The following is a 27,088-nucleotide window of genomic DNA, read 5'->3' as shown; positions in this document are numbered from 1 at the left end:
CTTGATGAGCTATCAAGGGGGCAAGGTGGGGATTAATGGAAAATCCAAGGATGGTCTCTTGTCCAAACAAGGATGGTCTCTTGACAAACTCCCGCACCTCCCTAGACAGTGATCTGTCTAGGATTTGAAGAGTGCTGTTTTCTTTTACAGTTTTTGAGGGCACTAAATCTACTTTGTAGGACAAACATTTTTGTTGGGCAAACGCACCACATTTCTTTGTGTGCTTACAAGTGACCGAGATTTTCTTCCTAAAGGATGAATGAGTAACTGATACATGCTTCGAAGTGGCCGACATTGACCCTGGAACACATGCTATGGGAGTGCTTTATGGTTGGTCTCTTCTGGAGGGAAGTGGTTGGTTGTCTGAATGAGGTGTTTTGACTGCACTTGCACTATGACTGCGCCACATTAAGTTTGGAGGACAGGTCTCTCCCTGGATGAGCTGGCATGCCCACAAAGATGCTGGCTATTCAGGACTACAGTAAATGCCAAGAACGTAATATTAAGGCCATGGAAATCGCCTTGTACCAAATTTTGACCGCTTTGGTGGACGAGGTAGTAATGGGAAGACTATTTGAGGAAATTGTGTCGGGCTTCCTGGCTAGAAGGTTGCCATAGGGAAGATTTATATTGGAAGGGAGGAACAATGAATCTGGTTATTATATTTGAAGGAACTGACATGAGAGACCCATCATGACCAAATGCAAAGATTTCTTATTTGTCACCTACTCTGTGGGGAGGATTGGGAGGTTACAATACAATATTTTGTGCATGACCTTAGTCTGGATGGGGGAGGAAAGTGAGCTATGTATTTATTTCATTTGTTGATAGCGCCCAAACCCGGAAGTATCACAGCGCTAGTTAAGATTACAGTACAGTCTATACAGTCATGAGAGGTCAGATTAGTAGTTAGGCATATTTGTTAAACAGTGCTATTTGTTAAACAGTGCAGTTATCTGTTTTTTTCAGAAACTTAGATAGGAGGGCTATTTTTGGATACAAAGCCACTGGCTCCTTCCCAATACCCCTCAAGCATTCCCTTGTGCACCCCCTCTTAAAAAAGTCATCTTCAGGCCCTTGCAGCCCAGCTAACTACTGCCCTATCTCCACTACCCCTTCTTGGGCAAACTCTTGGAGAAGCTGGTTATCTCCCAACTAATTCTTCACACTGAATCTGTTGGCTGTCTGCACCACCACCAGTCTGGCTTCAGAGCATCCAGAGGCACGGAAACTGCTCTCCTCAACACCCATGAAGACTTGCTCTCAAACCTCAACTCCAACTCTCCTTCCGTTCTCATCCTCCTCGATCTGTCCTGTGCCGTCGACACTGTCAATCATGCCACCCTGATAAATAGACGCCATGATACCCTTGGCATCACGGCCCGGACACTGGACTGGTTGAACTTTTTCCTTTCTGATCGGCCCTCCCAGGTTCAACTGGGCCTTTTTCTCTCCTCCACCTCAATCTGTACTTGCAGAATCCCTCAGGGTTCTATCCTCTCGCTGTGGCTTTTCAACATTTACCTGGCCTCTCTTACCCACTTGATCTCCACCTTCTCCCCTCATTTCCAGTGTTATGCTGATGACACACAGCTCTCGTTTAAGCATTACTCCTCTTCCTTCTCGCCTTCCTCTCTCATTCCTGACTGACTGCTATTCAGGCATGGTGTGCTGCTAATGATCTCTGCCTTAATGCCAGTAAGGCTGAGATCCTTCTCATTGAGACTCCTGCCCCTTCCTTCCCTCCCCTCACCCTCTTGTGAGGCAAAAAACCTGGGTGTCCTCTTCGACTCCTCTTTATCTCCTTCTCACCTCCCATCGCTGACCTTGCCAACTTCACCTCCTCAGAGGCATTCTCCCGTTCCTCACCTTCCCCAAGAAACTCAGTCTCCAGAGCTCTTGTTCTCTCCAGGCTCCCAGTGGCTGCAAGCATCAAATTCAAGATGCTCTGCATCATCCACAAGGGTTTCTGGGGCCTGGGACCTCGCTACATCCAACTTTTGACTCCCTAAATAACTCCCAGCTAGAGTCCTTCAGTCCTCTAGCTCCAACACTCTACAGATCAGACGTTTCTCCAAGCAGATAGTGTGGGTAGACCTTTCTTCGGCAGGAGCCTCCCACTGGAACGTCCTCCCCTACCCCTCCTAGTTCCAGAAGCTTCTCAAGACTTTCCTTTTCTCCTCCTTCCCTCTTCCCCCTCCCATGCTAATGCCCCCCTTCCACTGCGTCTGGTTTCCTGGTGCCTTATGAGTCTTACAGGGACCAGGCCCTCCTCAGCCAGTCTCCCCCAGCACCCCGATAACCAGCACTTGCTTTATGGCACCCTTCCCTGACTAGCCTAGTCTGGTCCACCCCGGTCCTCGCACTAGCTGATCCTCACCCCTGGTTTCCCGAGCACTTGCCCTGTTGGGCTCCCTTTAGCACTTGCCCAGTCCCTGACCTGCCTCCCCCATGCACTTCCTGTTCCTGCACTTGCACGATCCAAACGTTACAAGGCCTAGTAGGACCGTTATTGTTGTTTTTGCCTCTGTACCCACCTCCTTGTCTTGTGGAGCTTGGAAACCCCTTTTGCTGTATATCCGCTTTTACAAATTATCAATAAATAAAATAATTGGCGACAGGGGATTACAGAGAGTAGCACCTATGACGGCGAAACTTGGGCTGCCTGCTTTTTTTTCTGGTGAATCTTGGTGTTACTAGGGATGTGGAGGTGGAGGATCGTAGGTATCCTGGTTTGGGCCTTTTGTAGATGTGCCGGTTAAGGCAGGTTTGTGGATGCATCGGTATCTAATTGACAGGATTTTAAACTCAATACAGGCTTAATTGACGGCCAATTAGCTTCTTGTCTTGCTTGAGAGATAGTCAGAACGTTTCATAACCCAAACTGCCCGAAGGGCGTTGTGTTGGATAAGTTGTAGTTTGATTATGTTTTTGGTTGAGGTTCCTGCGAGGATGGCGTTGCAGTAATCCAGTTTACTACCGATAATGGCCCTGGCTAGCATGAGGCAGGCTTCGGAAGACAGATTTTCTGCTCAGGTTGATGAATTTAGTTGAATAAGCTGTGGAGGATGAAATTGCTTTAACATGGTTTTGCATGGTTAGTTCTGAATCCAGGTAGACTCCCAAAGTTTTCACATGGCTAGATATAGGGGTGATGTTGCCATCAATGGAGAAGGAGGCGAAGGCTGGGTCCAGATGTTTGAGTTGGTGCGAGGAGCCTACGATAAGGAGCACTGTCTTATCATTCAAGCATAGATCGTGATTAGCCATCCAGGCTTGGATGATACTATAGATCTGATTGATATTAGCAGAGTCTAGGCTGTGGTTTCGGGTGAGTTTCAGTAGTACTTGGGTATCATCTGCAGTTTGTATAGTGGATTTCAAGGCTGTCGAGGTGATCAAAGAGGGACATAGTATACATATTGTATAGCTTCGGTGAGAGACATGAGCCTTGTGGGACCCCATATGAGACTGGGATGGGGTCGGCTGGTTCCGAACCAGCGAAGATCTTGGAGGATCGCTTACTCAGAAAGGAATTGATCCAGCCAGCAGCTATACTGTTTCTAAGTACCAGTGACCCACCAGTCATTTTTGGACTTGGTGAGTATGTTGGTCTGTTGAATTAAAATATTGCAAAATAATGCCAAGGAAAAGACTGTGCTTTACTGTTATGTCCCGTCCCCTTTCCTCCATACTGTATGGGCGTCCCTTCCAAGGCACGGGAGACAGAACCTTTTTCACCAGAAAAAACCTTCTTCCCCTTTAAATTTAGAGGCGCGTGTTGGTGCGACCCAGGGAGCATGTGCTGCCCTGACTCCGCCCTCCGGTGCCACACCCCAGTCCCCTTTTCTGCGTCGACGGGAACGGGCCGAATTCACCAGCGCTCCTGGGTTTGGCTTCGGCCATGTAATTCCACGCGTGGATACTTCTTCCCTTTTGTCTTTTTTTGTCTCATCTATCATTCAGGTACTCGGTCCTCAGGTGTCACGCTCCTCCCCGGCGCATGTCGACTTCTACAGGGTTCAGCAGTTGTCCATCCTGCAACGGGCTCTTCCCAACTTCAGACCCCCACTCCCTCTGCCTACGTTGCCTTGGCCAGACCACGGTTGGCAATCATGTTCGGCGTGTGACTCGCTGTCCTATAAGGCGCTGAAGAACAGACTCGCCAGGTGGGGGGAGCTCTTCCAGAGGTCGCCTCGAGAGGATCTCAAGAACTTCGTGAAGCATCGAACCAGGCCCAAGGTAGGGCCGATATTCTCCATCGCACCCCGCCAGGGAGACTCCTTCCCAGAGACTCTCCCACGCGGGAGGGACTGGGCAGGTCCTTCTACCGGCACGTGCACCAAGGCTGCCTCAGCTAACGGCCTTCTGGTCGAGGGATCCTCTCGGGTGCAGTGTTGAGGGACCAGAAGGTACTTTTACCGGGTCTACACCCGAGGGGCTATGCCCTATTACCGGATATACATCCAAGGGGGTGCCTAAATGCAACTCTACCGACCCCCGGGTCGGGGGTGTCAGACCTACCGGGCCTACGCCGGAGGAGCAGGGTAGGCCTCGTGATCCACACGCAAGAGTCTTGGACGAGGCCAGGCCCAGCGGGCTGAGCACCACGTCGCAGGCACGTGGCAGACAGCTCGACAAAATGGCTGCCGTGCCAGAAAGAGGCACCCGTCCGAAGCCATTTCAGGAATTCAGCGAAGAACGAGTGTCAAGGTGGGACTGGCCTCAACCAGGTACGTGGCCTACAGTTTACCCCTCAGCTGTGCAGGGCAGCTTTCCTTGGGGTCCATATGGACAGGGTATGCAGCGGCTCCAGTAGCTCCCCGCTACCCCGTCGGCACCCACTGCCATCTCTTTGGCCAGTGAGGAGGTGCTCTTTGAGAAGTTCCTCGGCCTCATGAAGTCACCTCAGATGGGTGTTCTCATCGAAGACGCCATCAGGGAAGTCATTCCCGCCATGCTAGCGGTACCACAGCCGCCTCCTCCGGCTCCAGAGCCAGCTCCGCAATCTCTACCGCCTCCTCAGCCACCGGCTGCGATCTCTGTACCCCAGCCTCTGGCCCCAACTACTCCTCCTCCACAAGATACTCCAGGTATGCAGGATACGGATGACGAGGAGGATCCGGACATGCCATCCTCAGCCAGGGCCTTCCACGAACGTCTTGCTGGTTTGGCGGAGTACCTTGGCCTCCCCCAACCCGAGGTCGAGCAGCCGGCAGAGGGGGTTCTGGCTGAAGTCCTCACGCGACGCCCCTCTGCCAAATCGGGGATTCCTATACAGACCGATGTAGTCTCCCTGGCCAAGAAGGGCTGGCTGAAACCCCACTCGGCCCAGCTCGTCAATAGACGCCTGGACGCCAAGTACAGGCAGGTGGAGGGGGATACACTCTTGCTTTCGGGCCATCCTCAGCCACACTCTTCGGTGATCGCTGCGGCATCACTATACTTCAAACCTCAGTCGTCCTCGGCCTCTTCCTCTGCGACGCTGATAGGCAAGGAGGAGAAGATCTTGGAGGCATATAGCAAGAAACTCTACTCCAACACCTCTTTACATCTACGTCGGGATCCTATCCGGTGTATCCACGGGGTACTGACTTCCTATCCCAGCCTCTCCTCCCTCCTACCCTCCCACAGGTTGGGACAGCAACTCTTTTGGCAGAGATCCGGTCGCTAGTAAAGAGCCAGGCAGTGGAAGAAGTCCCAGCCTCCCAGCGAGGCTTTGGCTTTTACTCCAGGATTTTTGCCATTCAGAAGAAGAACCAGGCGGGCCTGAGAGTTGTGCTTGACCTTTCCACCCTCAACCTCTCCTTACCCCTACAAAAATTCAAGATGGTTACGACAGCTTTTATAGCGTAGACATTGGACAAGGGAGACTGGATGTGCTCCCTGAATCTGAAGGACGTGTACCTACATGTCCCGATTTGGCAGCCCCATTGTTCTTTCCTATGGTTCAGAATCATGGGCCACCATTTTCAATACAAGGTCCTTCCTTTTGTACCTCAACTCGGCCCCCAGGGTCTTTACCAGACTCATGAATGCCTTGGCGGCCCTCCTCAGAGCGCAGGGTCTCCACATCTACCCATACCTCGACGACTGGCTCCTCAGGGCTACATCCCCGGAAGCGGTTCACCACTCTTCACCTGCCCTTATGAACACACTACACGATCTGGGCTTCTCGCTCAATCTCAAGAAGTCACAGCTGCAGCCCACGCAGACTCTGACCTTCCTGGGCCTCATCTGGGACACATGCTCAGAGAAGGTCATCCCGTCGGAGGACAACATCTCGGACATCAAGAAGGCCCCCGCCCACTTGCTCAGCAGAGAGGTGACCTCGGCATGCTGGTACCAACATCTCCTGGGTCTACTGGCACCGGTCCTATTCTATTAGTTGTTCCGCACACAAGACTAAGGATAAGGAGCATTTAGCTGCACTTCGCGGCCTCATGGAACCAGGAAAAGGGGCTCTCAATCCGAGATCATCAACGTCACTCAGCGCTCAGAGCTTTCCTACCGCTTCTCAGGGGCAAGGTTGTTCTCATCCAGACCGACAACTCGACCAGCATGTACTACGTCAACAAACAGCGAGGCATCAGATCCCCTCCTCTGTGCAGACTGGCGATCAGCATGTGGGAGTGGGCACTAGAAAATTACATTTACCTCACGGCAGTCCCCCTCCCAGGGGAATCCAACCTGGAAGTGGATAGGCTCAGCAGGCTGGGAGCGGACAATTACGAGTGGCAGCTAAACAACCTCGTTCTTCAGGAGATCTTCAACAGGTGGGGTCACCCCCACATGGATCTCTTTGCCACCTGGCTCAACAAGAAGGTTCCCCAGTTTGCATCCTGGCAAGGTCAGGGCCCAGCTCTCTGGGCGACACATTTCACCTCCAGTGGACCGGCATGAAAGCCTACGCCTTTCTGCCCACTCCCCTGATCCACAGGGTAATTTGCAAAATCAAGGAGTCTCGCCGACTCCTCATTATTCTGATAGCTCCATGGTGGCCGGCCAGGGCATGGTTTTTGGAGCTTCTCAGCCTCTCGGAGGTGCCCCCGAATCACCTTCCGACGGCAATGGACAAACACAAGAGCCATATACCTGAGATGTCCTGACACCATGGGCAGGCAAGATCAGGTAATTACGGATTATTACACACACCTGACTTTCATCACACTTCCCCACACTGATAAAAGGTGGAGCACGAAAGTACACTCTGAGCCAGGCAAACCACACGAGGAAACAGCAGTTCCAAGGTGGCAGTTTAATACAAGGAGAAAGGCGGCGAGACCAGAGAGTCGCAAGGAGAGAAGTACCTGTGGCTTCTAAAGAACGTTACTTTCGTGAGCTTTGGAAAGTAAGAAACCGAAGACCAGGAACTAATGCTGATCAAACCTGCACAGTGTGTCGGAGGTTGCCGGGGCACTCCTGTGTCAATAACCAATGCGGTGAGGAGCGATTTCCACCGTGGTAGTATCCTTAGCTCCTACAAAAAAGCGTCAGAAAAGACAGCACAGCCGGTGTGTAGGAGAGACTGATATCAAACCAGCTTATGTTTAAAACCAAGGTTGCAAGTGGCAACATTGTACAAAGAGAACAGTGTGTGAGGCATTTGCAAAGACTGGCGCAGACATAATTGGAAACCAATCGGAGTAATTGAACTTTATAGCTGAACTTTGGGAGAAAAGGTGCCATACAGGGAGTGGTCCGGTGCCATGTGGGTGCTGATTAAAAAGTCTCCGTTAGGTATCTAACTGATGTCGAGTGTGAGAAAAAGGAATATTGAGATCGAGATGGTCATGCAACGAGTCAAGCTAAACCCTGGGCGCATTCGAAGGTCTTAGATAGTTTAAAGTACAACACAATTGGTCAGAGCCTGGTTGAGGGAGATTGAGTGAAAGATCGGGATCTGAGCCCGGCTGAGGGGGATCCGGGGTGAACCGTGACTCAACCTAGAAAGAATTTTCTGACCATAGTTTGAAAGGGATCTGAGCCCCGAAGAGGGGGATCCAGCATTGAACTTCTTTTTGTTTTGAAAAGGATGTGAGCCCAGCTGAAGGGGATCCAGGGTGGATACCCGAATTGAGTGCTGGAAAAGGAAAATAACGTTTTCGTGTTGTTTTTGTATACCAGACCCTCTGAGTCAAGAGACTTGCAAGAAGTAAAGAGGCTTGGACACAGAAGGTCTTGAACCGTTAAATTGGAACTGTATCCTTGTGCCATAGGAGCCAAAGTGTGTGCTTTGCTCGAGTGAACTGCCTTGTCCCGTGCTGAAAACGTGGGCAAGGGAAGCCAGCAGCCCAAACATCCCTACTTATTTTGTGAACACGCCTTTCTTTTTCATGAACATTACCCAACCATATTTTGTAAATTAGTAGTAAGGATTGGCAATAGTATTAATTTTAGTCTAGGTCTTTTTATGTTGACAAGACTCCACTAGGACTGCATTACTATTATTTGATAGTTGTAGCTTACTCCCACCCTTGTTAAAGTTCAATAAACACCCTGGAAATGTGGTCACTTGTGTCTGTCTTACTGTTGATAACATTCCTTCCTTACATTTCTCACTGAACCTTGCCGAAGGAATCTAGTCACCTAAAATGCATTATTGATCAGGTAATTAATCTGAAACCTGGCGGTGTCAGGAATTTGGGTTGGGTCATTTTGTACAGATCTTTCGGTCAGTGGTGGTACAGGAGTACTCCCGATCTGTGCTTTTCTGCAACCTTCCTATCATACACAGGTACTTGGAAGGCTTACTTTGCTACTATCCTCTTGTAAAAGTCCTGGATCCAGTTTGATTCTTTAATCCATTGCCCATAAATCCATCATGCCCATGGCCACAGCAGACATTAACTTTGTTACTTGGAAAGTGGCCTTCTTCGTGGCAGTGACATCAGCCAGAAGGATCATTGAGATTTTGCTGACAAAAGTCAAGGCCATCAGCTCCATAGTAGACACTCGTTTTGCAAAATCTAGTTGCTTGAATGATTCCCCTTAGGCAATGTATGCTTAGCAATCTCCCTTAAGTATAGTGGAAAGAGGCTCTGAGTACACTAGTCACTGCGGTGAGTAACTTTTACTTTCAACAAAACAGATGGTGAAGATGACGCAGATCCCCATGCCCCCACCTCCCCAGGCTACCTGCCTGTGGCCATGTAGTCTTTCTTTTGAGGGTGTATATCATGGAAATCACTTGCCTTCTCCAATGATTGTAACAAGTAAATTGCATGTGATGCCGGATAAAGCATTAATTATTGAATCTGTCTATACACAAGCCTTTCTTTTTCTCTGACGAATGATCTGCATGAAGCCTAAACAACGTCAGTTAAGTCTGGATAAAAGGCTATATACACCCTTTGATATTGCAAAATACCCATATTGTGCTTCAATCCCAATAACTTAGAATCCTTGCAATAATAATTTAGAATCCTTGCAATCATTGGGCAAGTGGTGTGGGGCTCAGTGACGTGTGAGCACACTTGGCTACAGAGGAGAAGGATTACTGCTGTTCACCAGCATCTTATGTTTTATGGTCTCCTCAAACACCTCTGTGTGCTTCGCCCCAGCAGATATTGGCAACTCCACAGTGCAGATATTATTATTTATTGTTTTTATAGTACGATTGTACTTTTAACACAAAACAATAACAATTCATCACAATTCAACATCACATGAATAAAGGAAAAAGCATTATTATTATTAATCAATCAACCTGATAACATGAACTTCACCCTAAAACTTCAGTAAGTTAAAAGCCACTGCACATGCCTTTAAAAACGCTAAAATACGAATGGATAAACACAATTCATTACAATTTAAGATTCTCTTCCACAACTCTTGTTCTGTAGGCATAAAATTCATGGATAAAGTTTGAGTCCTCAAAGTCCACAGGCTGGAGCACTGCACACTCAAGTGGTTTAGGGTCTCTATTTGCTTATGGCAATGGCGATAAATTCTCTGGTCCCTGAGGACGTTCGTTTGCCGGCCTAAAACCTCTTGCATTAGCACAAGATTTAGCCTGAGTCTTAAAATTTGAAACCTAAAGTGTCTTGATGGATGCTTTTTCAAGTATGTAGAGACAGTATTAAAATGTTTAACTTCCAGACAAAATGATCTCCAAAGCATTGGTATTGCAATAGATTCTCTTAGATTAACCCACACATGTCTGGATAGTTTTATCTTGACCAATTTGGGTGTGGTTCCCAGTTCTTCCAAGGATGCTCCTATTGTTTGTAATGTTTTTAAGCATTTGGAGCCCCAGTCTACTAAAACCTTACATGAGCCTTTATTCCACAAGGCATTCAAACTCTAATAAATTGATGTAGGCGGTGGGGCCAGAATACTTGCAAACATCTGCAGCTTCCCCCAGTCACTCATGTTCTGAATGGGGAGCTGTCCTAGTTAATAGAGTATCCCCACTAATGGGACTGACTGGGGTAGACGCAGGAGCCCTCGCCAAATTAGTCCTTCCAGTTTAGGCCAATCAGTTCGTACACTCCTTGTTTGGGCTCCATATATTAGTTTCGGCACCATTTGTTGCTTGTACAGTTTTAAAACGAAGGGTCGAAAAGCTCCCATATTTGGCATCAGAGACGCAACTTAACAAGTGCTCCCAAGAAGTTAGCCTTAAGGTCCACAAAGAGCTCAGGACCATCCAAATTATCATAAACAGGCGTCCTTAAATTTGTAAACTTGCTGACTGCCTCAAGGCTACCAGTTTTTAATTTCCAGGGAGTCATTTAATTTTTTTTTCCTGACCTCTTTTAACACCAAGGACTTCGATTTCATTGTGTTTATCGACAACTCCAGGCTGTCTAGGAACTCTTCTACTGCACTCAAAGCTCTTTGTAGACCAATAGCAGTTAAATCACAAATCACAATATCATCCGCATATAATAGATATTGAATGATCATCTCTCCCAACCTTAGAGGGTTTGTTCTCACTTCTTTAAAGTGACCCTGATCAAACCAATATATAGAGACAAAAAGGAAAGGGGCCATCGCACACCCATGGCGTAGACCCCTATTGGTCTCAATCCATGATGTGTATCCTCCAAAGGCATCAAGCCTCACCCTAATTCTTGTACCCATTTGCTTTGCCTCAAGTATCCCCACCAGAGGAGGTTGGCAGCCCCTTTCATGCAACTTTCTCCTTAACAAGCCCGTTTACATGGACAAAGGGCTTGCTTTTATCCAGAAAAGCCAAAAACACTGGTCTCGCTTGAGCTTTTGTTTGGTGTGCGAGCAGATCCAATACACAGCTATTTAAGGCCGTACCCATACCTTGTTGGAAGCCCGTCTGATAGGTGTCCAGGGAGTTAGACTCTCACACCCATTGTTGGAGCTCTTTGAGCATCATTTTGGCAAACATTTTATTTGAGGCGTCCAAGAGTGATATAGGCCTATAAAACAAAGGCGACGGCCTATCACCACCTTTAAAAATCAAAATTATGGTGGCAGCAGACCAAGTTTGAGGGAACGCTTTATTAGCAAGAACACTTGCAAATAAATCTGACAATAATTTAGACCAAGCATCCAGATTTGCTTAAAATGTCAAATTTGAGAGGCCATCTGGGCCAGGAGCGTTAGGTATCTTGCTCCTTTTTATCAATAAAACGATATCCTCCAGATCCCACTAAGTGCCCCCTTCCGCCCGGCCTGCAACCATACAAGAGACCTATTATGCCCCAATTTCATATATAGATCAGTGGAATGATTGTCCCAAGTTTTCTCCAAATTTGAATGGGACTGCAAAAATCTATCTCTGCCTTGAGGCTTAATTAATCTGCCCAAGTTATTCCCTGTCATACAAGCCAGCATCTTTTCAGCATTGTTAATGTACAGCACAAATTGCCTCCCCTTCATCCAATTTCTATAGTGTGGTCTTATCCTACAAACCTCCTCTTTATAGCCAACTGTGGAGACCTTCTTTAACCTCCTCACCTCCCTATGCATTTGTTTCTTACAAGTCTGGATCTCTAGATCAAAACCATGAGTGCCACCCATTTTATGTGCCCAATTCTTCAAGTCTTTATCTGTAGATAGGCTACCCAAAACCTCCCGTATTGTAGAAGGAAAAACCTTCGGGGGAAACGGAAGTAAACCAACCTCTCTATGGACAGGCTGGCAATCTCCTCATCGAAGGCCCTTGCGAGTTTTGGTGCCCATCTAACATCGCAATTTCTTAGATTTATTTCTACTGCAAGGAGCATATCATTCTCCTCCTTTTTTAGGGGAAGAATAATGTTATACACCAATATAGAGTGGTCACTCAAATCCAAAGGTTTTACTGCCAGGGATCCCCCCTCAATGCCAAATCAGAGGAGACAAACATGTAATCGAGGGTTGTTTTCCACGGCCCATTCTGCCATGAGAAATTAGGGGAGATATCACCCTGAAAGTTTCCATTCACAATAGACAGATCCCATGCTTTTAATTCTTGGTTAACTCTATTGCCCCTAGAACGTAACCCCTTTGCACCACAACTTCTATTCGGTGCCAAATACCAATGATCGTCCAGGCATTCCGCATTGAAATCGCCTAAGACTATCGGAAAGGCACCTTCTTCTGGAAATTCCCCGAATAATGTGAAGGAAAGTGCCGTCAGGGCCTCCTCTAGTTCTTTAACTGGGATAACTGGGTTTAAATAAACATTTACCAAGAGGCGTTTACTGTATAGACCATCTGCCACCTCCTGCCAAACCAGCAATGTCACCAACATAACAGACTTGTCCATTTCAATTTTTTGGATGGAAACCCCATGGGAGCGTTCAGAAGATGACAATGCAGATATTGGCTTGCCGCGATTTCCCTTCCAGGTCTTCATTTTTAGGAAAGCATGTTTGTGATCTAGACACTGGCTTTTTTAGAGCTGGTTCACGAGTGTACTGCTTGTCCTTTAGATCATATATTCTCTGTTTCACCCTAATTAAGCTGGAACCGTGGTTATCTGACCTTGCCCGGCACTGCACCGCCACCTAAACAAAGGCTGAGCATCCTGGGGTGCTCACATGTATAGACAAAGAAAGGGCATTTGCACACTCTTTATTAATAGGATCCTCATTGCCATTCTCCCAGGAACTAGCTGCTCCAAATCAAAAATGGAGAGGCCAGTCCATCACTCAGCTGGCCCATTCAGACAGTCCTCTGGATTTCAAACATACACCACCTGCTGCCCTTTCATAATCTGCTGTGCCGTACAGTTAATTCCCACCAGTGCACTGGTCCGCTCCCTGGTGCAGCCATATCATAAGGATCCACTGTATACTCCTGATTTCTCCTCACATCACCACATCAACACCAACAGTCACTCATGAGGTGAACCAAGCCTCCTGCAGGTTTGACCCCAGCCCCCATTGCTGGTGGCTTTCTGTCTAATGGTGCCCTGTACGCTACATGCCACCGCCCTCGGGTCCTCCGTGCTGGCCCAGTCTTCCTCCTGCACAGATATCAGCAGACTTTTTCAGATCAACACACCATGTGGACTACATGGTCATTAAGAACGGGTACAGTAGCTTGGAAAATGAAGTATCAATTCAGGAGATTGCAGAGTATTGGCAGACCTCTTTGAAAAAATCACCATCTTAGAACAAGCATCCTTTCTTTGGGTGTGTGAGATCATAGAGGTGGGGGGGTTCAGGCAAGTGTCAGGAGGCTTTGTCATTATTCCAGGTTTGTGAAACCTAGTGCTATTTCTCTGTAGAAAAGATCAATAGCCAGTACAACCCCCCCCCGCCTCCACTCCCAGAACTGACATTTTATTTAAAGTAGTTAAGCTTTCTAATCTTTTGAATAGTCCATGCCATGAAGGCAAAATTGTTGCGTATGAAATAAGGGACCATTTATTTGTGTTTGGATGCCATTTCTAAAGTGACATGCACTATTCCTAACTTTATAATTTCTAGTTAAAAAAATAACTAAAAACTAAATTCCACTTCAATTGAAAACTATTCTTTTCACATAGGTTTAAATTCTCTTTTTTATTTTAATAATGCTTCCAAAGTGGTATTATGCGGTTGAGCATCCAACTTCACTACATATGCAGATGTGTTAAAAGTAATACACAATGTCTAGCTATTTTAGCAAAGGCCATTACCCCCTGTTAAATGCCCAGATATTAGACTGCCCACACATTGCGGCAGAGTTCAACTTACACTGTTTGTTTTTGTCTCTCGCAAGATCCTACGAAATATAGAAATTGGCTAGGGCACGAAAGTTTTGGGGTGGTCTTTCTGCATTATTTTCTTATTTTGAAGGGTACCATTCAGAAAAAAGCAAGTTTGTGCTTGTGCTCTCTGGTGATTTAAGACAAACGGTACTTTGCAGATGGTGAAGCATCATGTTTTCAGAGGCCTGTTAATCTATTTTTGTTTTCTTGTTTCAGCTTCCACAGACTTCACTGTCCCAAGATAGCAAGTTGGTTTATGTCCAGTTGCTGTGGGACAATATAAATATCCACCAGCAGCCTGGAGAACCACTGTATGTATGCTGGAGGAATTTAAGTAAGTATAAGGGGAAATTGCTCTTTATTGCCGGCAGCATGAAACATAAATAATAGCTTAACATTTAGGATGTGCTCAAAATAAAGGCATGGTCTAGTAAAAAATTTTATTTAAAAAATAGATAGGCAACATAAAAAAATACTAGCATTCTCTTTTTTAAAACTTCCTTTGTAAAATTTTGAGCTATTCAAGCTCAACATTCGCAAAAGCAAGCACATGGGCGCATCCATTTTGTGAAATGGATGCCCTCTTATGCTGGCTTTTGCTTTTGCGGCACTAATGAAGGAAAAGCCAGCCAGCTGTAGTAAACAAAAGCTACCGCTGGATGGCTTTCCCTTCATTAGTGCTGTACGCGGAGGACGGGGACCGGAGACCAGAGCAGGAAAGCTGCAGCTGAATCTCGGTAAGTGCTATTTATTTTTTTAATAAAATAAGCACTAGCTGCGTTTTTTTTTCTAAGTTTTCCGGGCTGGAGGAGCCCGGAAAACTTAGAAATAAAACCACAGCTTTAAAAACATTGTATTTATGTTTGCGGTCACTTTTGAAGCGACCGCAAACATAAATACAACATTATGTTTGAAAATGCTGCAGTTTTTCTTTCCAAGTTTCACAGGCTCCTCCGGCTCGGAGGAGCCTGAGAAACTCAGCAAGAAAAACTGCAGCGTTTTCCAGCACCAACTGCGTTGTGTTTCTGCCTGAATCTGCTTTCCCATTTGGGGCCCTCGGGCTCCCCACGGGGAGCCCGAGAGCCCCAAATGGGAAAGCAGATCCAGGCAGAAACAACACAGCATTGCGGAAAACAACCGCGTTGTTTCTGCCTGAATCTGCTTTCCCATTTGGGGCTCTCGGGCTCCCCATGGGGAGCCCGAGTGCCCCAAATGGGAAAGCAGATTCAGGCAGAAACAATGCAGCATTTAGGGAAATCAGCTGTAGGCAGAAACACTACGCGGCATGTAAACACAACCGTGTTGGGTCCCCCTGGGGGAGCACCGGAGACCCAAAGTGATAGCCACAGCAGGCAGAAACACAACGCGGTTGTGTTGGAAAACGCTGCAGTTTTTCTTTCCAAGTTTCTCAGGCTCCTCCGAGCCAGAGGAGCCTGAGAAACTTGGAAAGAAAAAACACAGCGATTTCCAACACAACGTTGTATTTATGTTTGTGGTCGCTTCAAAAGCGACCGCAAACATAAATACAATGTTTTTAAAGCTGCGGTTTTATTTCTAAGTTTTCCGGGCTCCTCGGTAAATAGCACTTACCGAGATTCAGCTGCAGCTTTCCTGCTGTGATCTCCGGTCCCCGTCCTCCGCGTACAGCACTAATGAAGGGAAAGCCACCCAGCGGTAGTTTTTGTTTACTACAGCTGGCTGGCTTTTCCTTCATTAGTGCCGCAAAAGCCAGCACAGGAGGGCATCCATTTCACAAAATGGATGCGCCCATGTGCTTGCTTTTGCGAATTTTGAGCTTGAATAGCTCAGAATTTTACATAGGAAGTTTTAAAAACGAGAATGCTAGTATTTTTTTTTATGTTGCCTATCTATTTTTTAAATACATTTTTTTACTAGACCATGCCTTTAAGTTGAAATTGCCATTCGAGATTCTCACCAATTTGCCTACTTAGATAAAATAAACCATTAAAGTGAAGGCATATCTACCTTTCCTAGAGTGTAGTTTTCCTTTATTACAAACCATCTTTGTGTTAAAAGAAAATTAAAGTTAATACTTGAATTTCCTCCGTGGGGTCCTGTATGCAGATGTAATTGTTTTGGTGCCAATGCAGCCCCCTGCATCCAATGCTGCAATGGGAGCGCTGGACGGGGGGGGGGAGTGACTAAACTATCAACCCCACTTGCCCTGCCTGCAATGGGCACACATCTGTAGGTGAAAGGGGTACTATTTAGAATGTAATTAGCAACTGTCATAATAGCTGCAGTGCCTCCATCAATGCCCTTTATTTTAATTGTAAAATCGGTCATAAAACATGGACTTAATAACCACCCTGAGGTCACTGGAGTAGAGGATTGTAGTTGGTGTCCTGTAGGCTTCACAGTATCAGGGACCCAAAAATAGCATAGTTGAGTAACTGTGATTGGCATCATTTTTAAACAAGAGCAAAGCATCTATGACTTAAGTGGAATGTTATTAGGTCAAGGAGAAATTTCATTTTAGAGAATAGTTTTATTTAGTGTTGGTATTTGATGCATTTGTTTTGTGCCAAAGATCGGGCATTTGTCTTGAATAATCAACTTTGCCTCAGCGCATTGGCTTTGTTTTAATATGACTTTCTGATGAAGGGAAGCCCAAACCATATTTGGTTTTATTCTATAAAACAGTGGGGAGAGGACAGCAACACAACATCATGGCCAAAGCTTCCCCAACAACACCCAGGTGCAGGTGCTGAATTCTAAAGTGATTGGGAAAAACTGCAGGAAATGTAATTGAACATAAACTGGCGGGTTAGGATGATTTTGAGTACATTTCCTAGAAGGAGAATTAATTGATTTTATTTTTAGTTTTTTGTTGGTTTTTTGGATAGGTTGATTTTGCTGCATATATATGCCAGGGGAGACCATACGCACCACCCTTAACACCCATACATTCATTATTTCGCTAAACCCTCCCCCCACAGATATATGCGGCAAAAATCAGTTGTAAAAAACGCAACAAATTCTCCTTCGAATTGTATTGCAGCAAAAACTCCTATTCCTAAAATGGCATTCGGTTTAGTCTATAATGCTTTATTGAATCTGATGCCCAGTGGTAACTATATGTGAACACTTGGGCAGAGGCCAAGTCCATGCACAAACTGAAGTGTCCTTTTATCTTAGTCTCTATACATTTATACCTGAACTGAAAACGTTTTGATTCCAGCCCAGAAGTATTGTCATTTTTTATCTTTTCTTAATTTCACAGCAACATCGTTCTCTTGTTTCAATTTGCATCATATAGAAATTTGGTACTACTTAAAACTTTTATTTATACATTGTTGCTGCGCTGCAATTCTCTGCCTTTTGAGGGCAGCTGCTGCTGTATAAACTTTTTTTTCTTTACTCTTTCAGTATAAAACCTTTCACACAATTTAAAACAATTCATTATAACTTCAAAAACGTATAAAAAATCAATTGTCATGTTTCATTTTATCCATTAATATAAAACCATTATCATAAAACATTTACAGATACATGGCTTCGTCATGAGACATTTAGCGAAGATGAAGTTTCCTCTCTGAGATTGTATCATATAATAATGTTATAAGCACTCAGACATTCACTTGATCTGTTTATTTGATTTTTCCTTACCCACTTATGGACACAGATTTATTTTTTGAATCATTGCTCAATTTCTGTGCCTCGTTGCAAATCTCTCTTAAAGTTGTGGATAGCATCATGGAGGTACCCGCAATAAAATAGGCCCAAAAGTCATAGCATCAATTTTCTCTATAACGGACACATATTTATTATAGCCTTTAAAATAGAAGCAATATAGGATCGGGCATAGAGTGAGCAAATCTCTGGTAGTTTCTGGCATTTTATTTATGTATTAGACATTAGAACAACATTAGAAGCAACATCATCAAACAACCTAACACAAGCAAGTAGAAGGAGGATGACCAACACAAACAACAGACGACTGAAGCAATAACCCCCTACATCACCAAAACAGGAAGGACTTCCAATCAACAACCACAACTCCCGGAAGACGAACCCGATGAAAACACAAAAAACCCAAGGCAAAACCTAGAAGAACTCTTGGAAGACGCTGACACCCGAATCCCACAGCCCAACAAGTGACTGACCAGGAAGGAAACCTCAACACCGAGCAGAAGACGACCTCGACAAAGCCCAAACCAAACGCCTCCAAACTTCACTGCAATCTAATAAACGCAAGATCCATGTCAAAACACTCAACAGAGATCTTCGGCCTACTCGACGACAACGGCATTGACATCCTGTTCATCACAGAAACATGGCTGGCGACAACTACAAAATCACACTCCAAAACTGCCTTCCGTCCGACTTCAAATGCCTACAAATAAACAAGAAAAACAAAAAAGGTGGAGGCATCGCTATAGCATTCAAAGAGCACCTGAAAATAAAAACTGACGAACCAGTCAACATCCTCAACTGCAAAACCAGGGTAATACACCTAACAGCAAGCCCAAAAACCAACCTCACATTCATCCTGGTATAAGGACCGCCGACATATGATGCAACATTCGTCGATAACTTCATAGAAGCCATCACCAACCTAGCCATCAACCACGAACACCTAATCATCCTGGGGAATTTCAACATCTTGTTTGAAGACAGCCACGCCAACTGCCAAAACTCACTAATTGAACAACTCAGCACCATGAAACTACGACAACTAGTTCAGGGAGCAACGCAGGCAGGACACACCCTATACGCAATTTTCGCCAAAGAAAAGCTCATCACCACGGCACCTCCGATACAAATACTGTGTAGTGACCATCTCATCATCCCATTTGTGATCAAAAGGCCTACCCAAGCCTACATCCAACATCCGAAAATCACAACCACCACCAAAAGAAACTAGAAACACATCAAAGAAAGCAACCTATTCGAACAACTGGAATTAACAAAACCCTCAACTACAGAACTGGAGCTAGCTGACCTTGACGGGAAAGCAGAGACACTACACAATGGATTGCAGATACAATAGACAAGATTGCCCCAGAAAAAAAGTTCACCCCATCAAAAAAAAGAGCAATGGCAAAATGGTTCACCCCACTATTAAACGACATGAAAAAGGAAAACAAAAAGATGGAATTGGAATGGAGGAAAGAATACAACCCGGGGGGAAAAAACACTGTACCAGAAACAAATCCACACATATAAGAAGGAAATTCATAAGGCAAAGAGAAGACATACGATGACAGAATCAATAATTCCACCAACACACAAAAAGAAATGTTTAGCATCATTGAAGAAATGAGAAACCCATCAGGCTGCGATAATACCCCAACCCCCTAAGAAAAACTAAGCAACGACCTGGGAGACCACTTCAAAAATAAAATCAATGACATCCGACAAACCATACAAATGCGACCAACCGACCACAACATACAACCCAACGAACCGAACACGGAACCACAGCACAAACTCCAATGCTTTCCTGAAATATCAGCACAGGCATTCGCAATGCTGGTTAAAACGAAGCAAGAAAGTGGGATCACCCATGGACTCCTGTCCCCCAGACATCTACAAATCAATCCTCGCGCAAGGATCGTAAGCAGAACACTACAGAAACCTTCTAAATCTATCACTATCAACCGGGACTGTACCGAAGATCTTCAAATCGGCATACATCAAGCCACTCTTGAAAAACACAAGTGGTGACGTAGATGACCTTTCCAACTACAGGCCGATCTCTAATATCCCCTACCCAGCAAAAATTCTAGAAACCTATGTATATAAACTAACCCCAGAACACGTAGAAAAACACCACCTGCTGGACCAAGCTCAAATCGGTTTCAGACCAGCGAGAGGAACGGAAACAGCACTACTATCCATCTGGGACGACATCAAAACTAACGCAGATTCAAACACTACCTCAGCCCTTATTCTGCTTGACCTCTCTGCAGCCTTTGACACAGTTAGTCACGACACCCTGACCAAAAGACTAGAAGACATAGGCATAACAGACACAGCACTACGCTGGACCAAATCATTCCTAGCAGACAGAACAGAAACCGTATGGATAAAACCTTTCAAATCCACTCCACGAGTTAATGACTGTGGAATGCCACAAGGACCCTCACTATCTCCACTATATTTCAACATCAGACTCCGGTCACCAGAATCTTCAAAAAATACAACATTACATGTTACAACTACGCAGATGACACTCAGTTCATCTACAAAATCAAAGACACTAATGCCGACCATTCAACCCTAACCGACGGTTGAAAAGAAGTCTGCAACTGGATGGATGCCAACAACCTGAAAATCAACCCAGAAAAGACAGAACTCATGATTGTATCCAAAGACCAAGAGAACGAAACCACCATCCCATGGCCTACGGAAATGGGAAATGCACCAACACCATCGAAGGTAGTAAAGAATCTGGGAGTCCTAATGGACAACTCCCTAACCCTGGAACCACAAATAAATGCAACAGTGAAGAAATGCTTTTTCCTTCTCCACACGGCAAGAAGAAGTCTAACCTTTCCTCTCCTTCACGCACAAAACACTCACTATCGTCGCCTTAATCATGTCAAAAATCGACTATGCAAACAGCCTCTACCTCGGAATACCAGAATACCTCCTGAAGAAACTGCAACGGATCCAAAATGCAGCAGCCAGACTACTCCTCAAACTATCCAGAAGAGACCAAATCACTCCAGCCCTAAAAACACTACACTGGCTCCCAGTAAAACTTCGCATCACCTTCAAAACAATGTGCATAACGCATAGGGCAATCAGCGGACAAGGAGCAGAATTCCTTCAAAAGAAAATTACAGTCTACAAACCAACGAGACCCCTCCGATCAAGCAACGAAATCCGCCTGGAACTCAAACCATACCTTAAGGGAGGGCGCTAGAGAGCCGTCCAAGATGGCGGCCTCCCTGTGAGCTCCGCGGAGCTCCCTAAAAGATCCTGAAGAATCGCGTGTTCCGTGGCTTCTACACAGTTTACAATCCTTAGATATCGACAGCTGTGGCGTTTCTACTTCAGCTCCTGCCTTTATTTCCTCTGACCGCCGCAGTTTCGCCCGTGGGCGACGGTTTGCGGGGCCTCCACCCTCCCCCCCCCCGCCCTTCAGCTGCCAGGCGGACGCGGTCTCGCTGGGGCCGCAGCGTACGAATACGCTCCGGAAACTTGATCCGCCTACGACCACGATCACACGAGCTGCGGCACGGGCTTTGTCGGAACCCCTATCGCGGGGTGGAGCGGAGGATCGTGCCCCCGCGGTGCCCGTCGGGGACGGCCAAATCACCCATCACAGTAGATCGGAGAGAACCGGCGAGAGAGCGGCCGCGGCAGACGGGTATCTGGAGACCCGGCGGCGGGCCCGACGCTTCGGAGGGAGCGGAGAAGATTCAGGTACGAGCGCCTTGCGCCCCCGCTGCACCCGCGTGGGCCCGCGACTGGCCTGTCTTCCATTCGGAGCACCCGAGCCCATTGGTACGAGATTCCTAACGACCCTGAAGCCGAGGGGATCCGCGGCGCTACATTTATAAAGCGGGGTGCCTGCAAGTAGTCATCGTATCAGGCCCAAGAGATCCAAATCAGACATTCGGCACAATCGCACCCCCAGCACAGGACCGCAGCCTAGCTCAGAACTGAGCCCAGAGGCCCAGAACAGAGCTCTGTCCAAGGACGGCCTAAGCAGAATCTAATCGACACAGCTACTCAGAATTCGCGGGCCCTCCCGGCCTTCCAGCGGCCAACATACTCGGCGTGCCTACAGCGGAACCATCCCGCCATCCGTGGTCATCTCAAGGATGGGGAAAAATGATAGATCGCAGAGGAAATTAAACTTTGAAGGCTGTGTCTCTGCCAAAGCAACCGCCTCAACCAGCAGACCACAATCACCCGAGCAGGACCAGCCCCACGAAGTTGGAGAGCCACAAGAGCTTGGCATTAGGGAAATCCTGCTAGATCTCAAGGCTGGAATAGGAGGCCTGGGGAGCAAACTAGACTCCCTTTCCTCCAAAGTCGACCAACTTCAACATAGACTGGACAAGCACGCCGACAGACTAGATACCGTTGAACAGAGTGTCTCCGACCTTGATGACGGTACATCGACCTTAACCGCCAGAGTATCCCTGTTGGAGGCGCAAGTGAAGGCGGTGAGCGCCAAGAACGAAGATCTAGAGGGACGCTCCCGGCGAAACAATCTAAGGATTGTTGGCATTAGGGAACATCAGCCCCCTCAGAGAATGGAAGAATACATAGAGAAGATCTGCACTGACCTGTTCGGGACAGAGATCCTATCGAAACTCTTCGTGGTTGATCGGGCCCATAGAGTCCCCAACACAAGACCCGTCCCGGGAGCAAACCCTCGACCCATCATTGCAAAACTGCTCAATTACAGGGATCGCGACGCCATTTTGAGAGCCGCCAGGGACAAGGGGGACCTTCAACACGATGAAGACAAGATCAAATTCTTCCCGGATTTCTCCCAAGCAGTCCAGGCGCAAAGGCGTTCATACACTGCAGTGAAACGTAGATTGCAAGAGAATCAGATTCAATACTCCATGCTTTTTCCTGCGAAACTCTGCATACAATACAAAGGCAAAACTCAGTTCTTCAATACGCCTGAGATCAATGAATACTTAGACCGCAATGGCTGTAGATCCGCTCCGAGCGATGCAAACCTCCAAAGAGGAAACAGACCTAGAAGGGAGCTGCCATAAAGACCCACCCCGCAGCTGTCACAGATTGAAAATTTCCTAGTGCCATAGAGGCAACAACGTCACCACCATGGAACAAACTCTCTATGCGACTGGGAGCCAGCCTCCTCTTGGAGGGCCACTAGCACCCCTAGCACAGCAATGCTTACTGTTGGGTTTACCGAGGACGGTTCATCACGGGCCAGTTGGGAGTTGCCCGTGCACGGGGGGGGGGGTGGGTACACCGTGGGCCTGTTGGGGGTTGCCCGCACGAGGGAAAGAGCCAAGAGTTACCATATTGTTTTTTTCCGATCAATTACGTTCAAGCACACAACAACCACAGATCACTGACCCGGAGCCTGCAATCGGCGAGAGGAACCTCTGCACCTTCAAGCACTTCCAGATCCGCATGACAGAGGTGGCATTGGCCCCCTCCTTCTTGCCGTCACAAGATGGGGTCAATTAAAACCGCCACCTGGAACATCAGAGGCGGCAACCAATCTTCCAAACTCAGGAAAGTCCTCCAGTACCTACGGAGACACAAGATCGCTATCGCTATGCTGCAGGAGACACACCTTACACCATCGGCAGAACAGCACTGGGCCCGCTCATGGGGCTGCCATAGATACTTTTCTTCATACTCCTCGTACGCGAGAGGCGTAGCGATACTGATCGACAGGAAGGCCGGTTTCAGTTTGATCGGTTCTAAGAAGGACGAAGAAGTCAGGTTCCTACTGGTGAGGGGCCTGCTTGCGGGGAAGGAAATAGTCTTGGTGAACACCTACGCTCCCAATGTCGAGGGGCCGAGTAACTTCAACTGGATCATGTCAAACCTGGAAACATACACCTCAGCAACTATCATTTGGGGAGCAGATCTCAACACCTCCCTAAACCCCCATATCGACAAATCGCACGGTCCGAGCAACAGAATCTCCAAGGCCAGTCGCCAAGTTACAGAGATCTGCCAGGCCTTTGAGCTATCCGACATCTGGAGACACTCCCATCCAAACTCCCACGACTACACCTTTCACTCAGCAGTCCATAACACCAGCTCCCGCATTGACTATCTACTGGTGTCATCCCGGAGTCCGTTCGGATGGGGGCCCTGCCAAATTCTGCCACGATCCCTATCCGACCACTCTATGGTCACACTCGAGTTTACGCTATCCGAGATGCCGAAAACCCCCGTGAACTGGAGATTCAAATCGGGTGCGCTCCTAGACCCTACGTTTGCAGATGAACTCCGGCAGGACATTACCACCTTCCTCGAGACGAACCAAGGCTCAGTCGACTCACCCGGCACGCTATGGGAAACATTGAAATGCTACATGAGAGGCGTATGCATGGCTAAAGAAAGTGGCATCCTGAAGCTGATCAGGCAAGAGTTAGCAGACAGTGAACGAGGTTTGAAAGACCTGGAAAACAAACAAGCGACATCCCCAGATGCGCAGACCCGAGCCGACCTAAAGATGGAATTAGTAAAATTCCACACAGCAGCTGAACACGAAATGAAATTCCTGGGCCGCCGACATAAGATCAGGCAATACGGCGAAGGGCAGAAACCCGGGGCGCTCCTGGCCCGCCTCTTTGAGACTTGACCAGACACCCCCCCAGGTGGAATGCATCCGCGACATGAACGGGAACCTAACCTACTCCAAAGAAGACATTGTGAATACATTTCATAAATTCTACCAGGACCTGTACAGCTCCCGATTCACTAGTAACCCCGAAGAGATCCAGAACTACCTTAATGACACTGAACTTTACTGGGTGATCTCCGTGAACCCCTGAATGCGCCCATCACACAGGGAGAAATCACTGAGGCAATAAAAGCACTCCCAAACACTAAAGCACCTGGCCCCGACGGTCTCACCGGCGAATTTTATAAGGCACACGCACCCATGCTAGCCCCACTGCTCCTTCAAGTATATGAAGAGGCCCTAGAACAAGGGATTCTTCCACCCACCCTCCGCGAAGCCAATGTCACTCTCATTCACAAACCAGGCAAACCCCGAGACGATTGTGCCTCCTATAGGCCGATCTCACTGATCAACCTCGACAACAAGATTCTAGCCAAGATCCTAGCGAATCGTCTCCTCCCCCTCATGCCCGCACTGGTTCTGGGTGACCAAGCCGGCTTTATTCCCGGACGCAGTACGACATATGGCATTCGCCGACTGTTCGGAGTCATCGCTGCACTTGACCCATCACAGCAGGCCATTGCAGTATTACTAGATGCCGAAAAGGCTTTCGACTCTGTCGAATGGCCATACCTCTTTGCAACACTCACACAAATGGGTCTGGGGAAAACCTTTATCAGGATGGTCTCACTATTATACAATGACCCCCGCTCCTACATTACCCTCGGCTCTACCAAATCTCCCGGTGTTAAACTGGAAAGGGGAACCAGGCAGGGATGCCCCTTGTCGGCCCTCATATTTGCCATAATTATGGAACCACTCGCCTCCAGGCTAAGGATGCACCGAATCGAGAGAGGCCTCACCCTAGGCCCACACAGACTGATCGTCTCCCTCTACGCGGACGACGTAATGCTGTTGATCAAAGATCCCCAAACAAATCTCAACCCAATCATGCGCGAGGTGATCCGATTTAGTGGCTTCTCTGGTCTCAAAATAAATCACTCTAAATCAGTAATATTCCCGCTAACAACAACCACCCATCAGTTCCGAGACGACCATGGATTTAGTTGGGAAAACACAGGGGTTCGCTACCTCGGCATTCTCATGTCACTTAATCATGATGAGATATTCAAAGATAACTATGGCCAAGCACTCCAATCCCTCCGTGAGCGTATCCAGAGATGGAAGGCGCTTCCCCTAACACTATGGGGGAGGGTTTCACTGACTAAAATGATGATTCTCCCCAGACTTCTCTATTTGTTTACGAATATACCCCTATTACTCCCACGCTCATTCGTGCAGAAAATTAGAAGCCTCATTTTGGAACTAATCTGGGCGGGTAAACCGGCGAGAGTCGCCTACACAACTCTGACGTTACCGGTGTCACACGGCGGCCTTGCACTTCCGGACATTGAAAAATACTACTGGGCCGCTCAGGCTCAATTTCTCAGCAATTGTTATGCTTCTGAGTATGTCTGCCCACATGTGCAGGTTGAACGCGCCCTGGCCTCCCCAGACTTCTTAACAGCTGTGATCTTCAGCAATCTCTCGGTGCCATATGGCACGCTGAACACACTCCTATCCTCCTACGCCATCTGGAGGAGAATCGCCCGTAATCACGGAATACAGATAAGATATTCCCCGCTACTACCCGCCAAGTTTATCCCCGGTATTCCCCTAACCAACGAAAAAGTTTTTCTGATCTGGCTGAATAAAACCAACATACATTCCATGGGTGACCTGTTCCCAGACGGCGTATTCATCACCCCACAACAGCTCAGGGAGAGGGGCGGCACCACCTCACTTGACATTTTCCTTTACTTCAGATTGCGTCACACCCTGCAGGCCCGCTTCCCAACATTCCCCAAACAACCACCAACGTGGACCCTGTTGCACAATGCGATCCAGGCCAATGGAGAAGGAAGATTAGTGTCCATAACTTATAAATCATTGCTTGCTGACTCAATTGTGACCGCCGCTAAGGCAAGGCGCAGATGGGAAATGGCCCTTCACACCACAATACCCGAAGACGATTGGACCTGCATCCTTCGGCAAACTCAAAAAGTAGCGCTAAACACTCGCTATAAACAGACCCACTTTAACTTTGTGCATCAAACATACTATACTCCCCAAAAGAAACGACATCACCACCCCGAGGCCTCTGACCATTGCGAAAGATGTGGCACCCCCTCCGCCGACTTCGTCCACCTCGCATGGCACTGTCCGGGCATAGCCCGATTCTGGTCCTCAGTTCTACAGCATACGAGCGATATATTGGGTGAGGTGCTAGCCACTGATCCAGTAGTCGCGCTCTTGGGTATGACAAGACACCTGCAAACCCCGGTCCGGAAATTGGCCTCCCTGCTCTTAGTGCTCGCCCGTAGAAGGATAGCCCTGGCATGGGGACGTGGCCCTCTTCCCTTGCTTACCGCATGGAAGATAGATATCCTTTATTGTCAGGACATGGACACTGAGTTCACGCGAACCCTTCCCCTACATGCGCGACCACCCGACATTTGGGGTCCCTATATTCAATATCTACTCACTACCACCGAGGCTACACATTCCCAATCTCAGACTCAGCAATCATAACC

At 47.3% G+C, this 27,088-nt stretch overlaps 1 protein-coding gene across 4 annotated transcripts in view; it reads left to right on the top strand.

Moving 5' to 3' along the window:
• The window catches only part of DENND4C (DENN domain containing 4C), a 2,555,958-nt gene that overhangs the window by 2,388,775 nt on the left and 140,095 nt on the right, over positions 1-27,088 (top strand). For all 4 annotated transcript variants that reach the window (XM_069625964.1, XM_069625963.1, XM_069625962.1 and 1 more), the window contains one exon: positions 14,381-14,498. In XM_069625964.1, the coding sequence (XP_069482065.1) occupies positions 14,381-14,498 (118 nt within the window). The remainder of the gene's footprint in view (positions 1-14,380; positions 14,499-27,088) is intronic.

The sequence above is a fragment of the Ambystoma mexicanum genome, chromosome 6p, assembly GCF_040938575.1.
Source record: "Ambystoma mexicanum isolate Mex_15411 chromosome 6p, UKY_AmexF1_1, whole genome shotgun sequence".
NCBI lineage: Eukaryota > Metazoa > Chordata > Amphibia > Caudata > Ambystomatidae > Ambystoma > Ambystoma mexicanum.
Note: the sequence above shows the minus strand (reverse complement) of the source record. Positions and strands in the feature narration are given on the sequence as shown.